We start from the raw sequence: 6,755 nt of genomic DNA, 5'->3' as shown, positions 1-6,755 counted from the left end.
CCTGCAGCTGATCCAGTGGACTGAACCATTTTACGTAAATAGAGGGCGGGAAGGGGGGGCCCTGCAGGCGTTGATGTTTCTAAAACAAATAAAGTTATTGTTACCAGGACATGGAAAATAAAACATTTGTGATTATATGTTAGTTAATAACTTAGTGTCATTATTTTTTCTGTATTATAATTTCATCATCATTAGGTACCCCCCCTTTTCGGTGCCCCTGAGTGTCAGTAGCGTATAATGACCAAGAATTTTTTATAATTAAAAAAACGACAAACACAAAAGTCACGTAAGTGATGCGTATCACTGAAGCTATGCTGCTGGGTTGCATTTTTCACTTCCCGGCTAACAAAAGAGTCGCTAGATAAAACACAAATATTTGTACATGAAACTAAGCTACTTTGCGTAGCTAGCTAGCAAGTCATGTTAAAGGCTGCGTTGGTGATGTACATTGTGCAACACAAGAGATGAAGTTCACTGAGCAGTTTCACACAAAACTAAAAATTATACTGCGACAAATCTTCCACAAAGTGCGACTTTCTTGACTTGTAAATTAATCTTGTAAATTCAGAAACATCATATGTGTAATTCACTGCACAGTTTAAACGAGATCAAAAAATAATTTGTCTCGTCTGGGACTACCATGTTAATTTTTTTTTTCTAAATAAAGTCCTTTGGGGAACACCGTAAAGGGGCGTGATTTAAGCTCTCTATTAGAGTGGAATGAACGGGGGTATTCAGCTGCATGCAATCTGCATCCTTACCACTAGATGCCACTAAATCCTGCATAATGCAAAAAATGAAAAGTACTGAATGAAGAAATACTTACCCACTTCACAAATCTATTGCTAAACAGTGAACCTGTGGCTTTTGTGGCAGCCATTCCTCTAATAATACGTATATATTTATGCTTGTATACTTCATAGATTTTTCTGTTTTCTTAAGCGTGATGCTGTTGCTTCTGTAGAATAAAAAATGTAAAAACCAGCCATCTCTTGTGGAGTACTCTAGATACCACTTCTCCATGTGCCAAACATAATATTATTTTTCTTGCTCCTATTATTATTTTTGCGTTTTTTCTGTTGCTGCTGCTTGACTCTGCATGAGCCCACACGGGCCCATAGTGATTTGCATGACTGCAAAGCGTGTACCTCCTTCTCCCCTGGCCTCTAGGCTACTTTGATATTGGAACCCCAAGGCCAACTGTCAGTAGAGAGCCAGTTAATAAATAAACAACTGCTGGTGAGAACAGTGTCCATGAAGTGTCCCCACCCCCCCACCCCCCTAAACAAATATTATTTTCCTTCTGCTAAAACTCACAATATTCACAAAACTGAAAAGAGTTCTCTACAAGATAATAATACATTCCCCACAATATAACAAAAATGTATTTTATTCAAGCTATTTTGCCTTAAGTGGCGCTTTGCTTAAAAAACATGTGTAATACCCCTTTAAGATATCACGTGCTGTTACGTCAGCTTGTCGATGCGCGTCACGTCAGAGAGTACAGCGAAAGAACAAGATGGAGGAATATGCCAGAGAGCCATGGTGAGTCTTATAACCTAATAGAATAGCCTTTTTACCCCCGTGTTTTACAACGTCCTCCATGTGACGTCACTACCACCTTTAATATCTATACGTATTTTTAAGGTACAATATGTGATATTACCGGAAACAGCTCAAATCCGGCTAGTTAGCACGAATGCTAGCTTCACATATAACTGTATCGGCGGTGTGTGCTAGCACCAGACCGTCGGTGCTGCATCACGTTGTTAGTGACCTTGTCGATTTGCTCGCGTCTTACCTTCACGCTAGCTCAGTGACACCAGTCACCGACTGTACAAAGTCATATATGATCTTCAGTGGTTGTCAATCGATGCTACGGCCGTTTTTTTTGTAAAGTCAGTGCATAAGTTAAGGATGTTGCTTTACCATACTGATAAGCTAACTACGTTAGCCACCTGTGTGCTAGCAGTATCCTGCTGGGGGGGCGACCTAGGATTGCTCAACCGCTGCTGATGGCAACTTGTCCGGTTCATGGAAACGCTGTGGCTGGAACTAAAAGTGTCTACGTGCAAGTCAAGGTCATTTATGTGTTTAACATTAGTGACACAGTTACAGTATGTGAGGTTCTGGATCCGGTTGAGCTATCACCTGACCAGGTGGCATACGGGGTAATTACCGGGCAATAAAAGTATGTTATGCACTGCTTATTCAGCTAACTAGCTTTAATGTAACAAGGAGATTTTTCTTGCTTTTTTAATTGTTGAACATGTGCTAATGACATCACATTTAAGGTCAGAAAGTAATGATAATTACATTTAGATCTAAGTAGGGATGCCCTTAAACTAAGTAAACAGTGAGACAGATATCTTTACAGAAAGTGTTTGCCAGGAGATAATGAACCTGTTTGTTTATGGATGTTCGATGTAACTGTGATCATATTGTGTTTTACAAAGATTATGTCGTTCAAGTCAAGTACTACAATTACAACTACCACCCATATCCAATTAATATTAGCTTTATTTTATTTCCATATCAATAACTATGAGGTTATGATATTGGCATGTGTAATATGCTATATGTTTAATGGCGGTCTTATGCTTTTAGCCCCTGGAGGATCGTGGACGATTGTGGGGGAGCCTTCACCATGGGAGCTATTGGAGGAGGAATATTTCAGGCAGTAAAAGGCTTCAGAAATGCACCCTCAGTAAGTTATTTTCTGTATTGTCTCAATAATATTCAACAATTATGACTTACTTATACAGTTTACACTACATAAAACATCAGACTGCTTGGACCCCTGATCAGAGCATGCACTACGTTGTGTTTTGTTATTGTCACATGATTAAGGCAATTATTTTAATAGTGCCCTCAATAATCATAAGTGACTTTTATCGACCTCTGGAAGAGTTGGCAAATGTTCTGTCCTTCGACAACACATGTAAACCTAGTATAACATTAATAAAAAGTCAGATGAAAAATGACAGTAGTGAAGTAAAATGTAGTATGCACCTGGATATCATTATGTTGCATGTTACAGCAGTCAGTGTTCGTCTTAAACAGAAGCAGGGCTTTTAACACAGATGACATTGGAATATACAGAGTGCATATTTAAAAGGTATCTGTTTTTCTGGTGTAATTCGCTGTTCTTAACTGCACTTAGCTGTTCTGGTGTGGCATCCTCATTGATTTCAGCGACACTGAAAGGCAACTTGCTTTTCCCCCAAGTCTTAAATTGTCATAATCTGCTATTTTGGCATTCATCAAGAATGAAGATATCCTGAGTTGATAAGGAATTTCCGTTGATCTGTGTTTGGTGTTGCTCTCTGTCGTAGGGAATGAGCCACAGGATGAGAGGAAGCATGACTGCCATCAAGACCAGAGCCCCACAGCTGGGAGGTGAGGATATCTGCTGTATTTAAATATTATCCTCCTGAAAGTGAAAAAACGTATCTGTATATATCGTATCAAATATTCACTCTCTGTTTGCTCCTTTGCAAATAAACGGGGCTGTAGTCAGCTTGGTATCGTGGTAATCACTGTTAACCCTAGGAATGTTGAGTGTTTGATATTGAAGAAATGCATTCTGGATCAAGTATAACTCACAATTAAGGTATAATAGACTTAAAACAAAGTGGAGCATCGCCAAAGTGTTTCTTATTGAACTTATGTGAAGCTTTTTGGGGCTTGCAGGAAGCTTTGCGGTATGGGGAGGCCTCTTCTCCATGATTGACTGTGGTTTAGTAAAAGTACGAGGGAAGGAGGATCCCTGGAACTCGATTACAAGTGGAGCCATGACGGGAGCCATCCTGGCTGCAAGAAGTGAGTAAGCTTGGAAGAAGCTGGCAGTAAACAGTCAACAGATAGCACATACATGCAAAAGCCAAGCACACTGTTTATTCAACCACTGTCTCTGGGCAGCTGCTGAGCAGTGACTCTCACTCGGTCTTTGTGGTAGTCTACCGGTGACGGGGAAGACGAAGCAATTCGACGAGTTGTTTTCTCATTTCTGCCACTTTATTTGATCCAGTAAACTAAGTATCGAAACGGACAAAGTCGTACAGATCGTACAGATCCCAGTTGGTCGCACAGTAAACACAATAATGGCTGAGGTAAACTATAGCCCTGTGATAGTCTGGCGACCTGTCAGGTCTGGCTACCCTGAGTAAGCTCGGCGGTTACAGATGATGAATGATTGTACATTTAATCACCAGTGACTGGAGTCAGTGTTAGAGGAGAAATGGTGACCCCTATTTGTTTGAAGGCTAGAGATTTCACATTGCACCTTTTAAACTAAACTGAAGCCATGGTAAGAAAATCTTCTTTGCCATAGATGGTTCAAGACTAGTCTCAGTGTCTAGATGTGGTCCTGATTAGCAACACTGACTAAAGTATTATTAAAATGGTTTGCGTTTGGCCTGTTTGCAGTATTTAAACTGGAAATATGGAAACAAACCTTGTTGAAAAGAGGAGTTGTTAAGTATTGAGACTGTGCTGCAATGTAAAGTCCACATTAAATCATTTGAGCTAATTAGACTTATGCAACAAAATGACAACTTCTTCACTGTTCTGTTGATGTTGTTGCACTTCCTGGGGCAGGAAAAACACCTTATTAGTAGTATATGGACTTTGGTGACCTTGCGTAACACCCAGCATGACTCCACCTAACTTAAATCAGAGCACCGCTTTAATTAAGGCACAATAAGTGAAAACACCTGTGCGGGTTATCTGAAGTTAATGTGCAACGTTTTACAACATTTCCTAAACCTTTTTGTGTGTTTAAAAACAAAGTGGTAAACATTGAGCAGTGGGGGATACCGTCTCAACTTCCTCATTTAATCTACTTCTTATGTGGAGAGTAATGTACTGTGCATGTGATATATTAACATTTCCTGCTCCTTTGTAGACGGACCCGTCGCCATGGTAGGCTCCGCAGCAATGGGAGGCATCCTGCTGGCGTTGATAGAGGGCGCTGGAATCTTGCTTACTAGGTTTGCCTCTTCACAGTTCCCAACCGGTGAGTAATACTTCTGATTTTGGAAGTTTGGATGTGAAGGATATTGCATGGACACAGATTGTTGTGTTTTAGATCCACCTCCTATACAGCAGTTATTAAGACCTCCTCACAGAAAATCTATTTATACACAAAACGTTTTTACCTGAAATCAATCACTTGGAAAAGAAAATCACAAAAGAAACTTATATGCAAGACATATAAAGTATTTTTTTTTATAGTGGCAGGTATATTGTGACTTCTCCATAAATGATTACACGTGCCCTTGCCCTTGTTTATGCACATTTGCATGGTGTCTGAATGACAAGGGATTAGAATAAGAACAACTATGTTACTGTTTCCTCAATGCATTTGTCATATTTTCTTATTGATTTATTGAATTTTGAGTCATCAACCACATTTGATGTAAAAAAAAAAAAAGAAATGCTGTTAAATTTTAAAACACAGAATTAAGAAATGTATTAAAGGGAAAACAATAAAACGGATTCTGGAAAAAATAAAAAAGGAATTTTAAGGGCCCTAAATGTTGAGAATACTGCTCCAAAGTTAGGCTACATTACGGTGAGGGGAAAAGGGATTTTCAAAGGGGTCCACTGACCTCTCATCTCACTTAGTTAACTGTTAAAGTCATTTAGGACAGTCTGAAGTTGACTTTTTCCTCTCTCCCTCCAGGGCCCCAGTTTGCGGAGGAACCGGCCCCTGCTCCCATGCCCACTCCTTCCTTTGGAGACTACAGACAATACCAGTGAGAGGACCCCCCCCCCCCCCCCCCTTCTTATCCACTAGGCCTTTTTGAATTCCGTGCTGAAGTTACAAAGAAGAAATGGAGACGTAAAGGAAAAACACCACACAACTGAGAATAACTAACTGCATCCACATTTATGGACCGTGTCAGAGAAGTAGAAGGACAGAACGCATCTTCATTTTTCCTTCTTTCCAGAGCCATGTACAGATCTGCCTTTTGCCATTCTCAGCCTTGTCATGTGCATTTCACCTCACATTGGGTAATTACAAACATGCGGTGATATTTGGTGGTGTGTTCTTCTGTTTTTGTTCATATACAGTATGTACTGCATGCCCCCCCCCCCCCCCCCCCCCCCCCCCCGACAAGTGGGAGGTCAAGACTGACTAGCTCTGAAAGTGTTGAATCTAGCAAAATCAAGTCACACATGGACCGTCATTAATTATAAGTATGTTATACTTATGTGTATATACAGTAAAGGCTTTTTGCTTGTATTCACTTATAGTCTTTATTTGACTTAAATATGTCACTGACACTTGGCTGGCCTTTTTCCTTTTAAAAAAAATGTTTTAATCAGAATTAGGGACAGCAAACACCAATCAGATACAGTGCCATTCCTTTTGTTTTCAAGTAATTTATTTATTTTAGATTGTAAAGAGTTGTACCAGATTGTTCTATTTTATGTGACTTTTATTACATTAAACACAAAAGGTGTAGGAACGCCGCCAATGACGAAGGATCAAGCAGTACAAGTTAATGGAGAAATTTAAGCAAGGGATTGATGCGTACTTTGTGAAAGCTGTATGATAGATTATACTATGGTACAATAAAGAAGTAAGTTGTTATGCGTGTCTTTTTGTAGTGTTACAAGTACATTCATGCCACGAGTACTCAACTGGCGTGTGTAGATAACGAGGTGGAGTGAGTCAAACTTTTAAACGTGTATTGTACTTAAAACTACAATTACCCATGATCCATGCTGCCCGGGCAGGATTGCTC

General features: G+C 39.8%; 1 protein-coding gene across 1 annotated transcript; it reads left to right on the top strand.

Annotated features, from left to right (window-relative positions):
• Positions 1–1,476: 1,476 nt before the first annotated feature.
• On the top strand, positions 1,477–5,779 carry timm17a (translocase of inner mitochondrial membrane 17 homolog A (yeast)). The gene is made up of 6 exons (XM_084039649.1): positions 1,477–1,545; positions 2,608–2,707; positions 3,336–3,399; positions 3,694–3,822; positions 4,907–5,017; positions 5,687–5,779. The coding sequence occupies exons 1-6, from the start codon at positions 1,520–1,522 to the stop codon at positions 5,761–5,763; spliced, it is 507 nt and encodes a 168-aa protein (XP_083895775.1). The 5' UTR covers positions 1,477–1,519; the 3' UTR covers positions 5,764–5,779.
• The last annotated feature ends 976 nt before the right edge of the window (positions 5,780–6,755 follow it).

The sequence above is a fragment of the Eutrigla gurnardus genome (genome assembly GCF_963514095.1).
Source record: "Eutrigla gurnardus genome assembly, chromosome: 2".
Classification (NCBI taxonomy): Eukaryota; Metazoa; Chordata; class Actinopteri; order Perciformes; family Triglidae; genus Eutrigla; species Eutrigla gurnardus.
Note: the sequence above shows the minus strand (reverse complement) of the source record. Positions and strands in the feature narration are given on the sequence as shown.

Bases quoted from the DNA above. Each gene is read 5' to 3' on its own strand.
- timm17a (XM_084039649.1), top strand. From the start codon at position 1,520: ATGGAGGAATATGCCAGAGAGCCATG. The intron at 3,400-3,693 runs GTGAGGATATCT...TGGGGCTTGCAG, and splicing joins CAGAGCCCCACAGCTGGGAG to GAAGCTTTGCGGTATGGGGA. The intron at 5,018-5,686 runs GTGAGTAATACT...CTCTCCCTCCAG, and splicing joins CTCTTCACAGTTCCCAACCG to GGCCCCAGTTTGCGGAGGAA.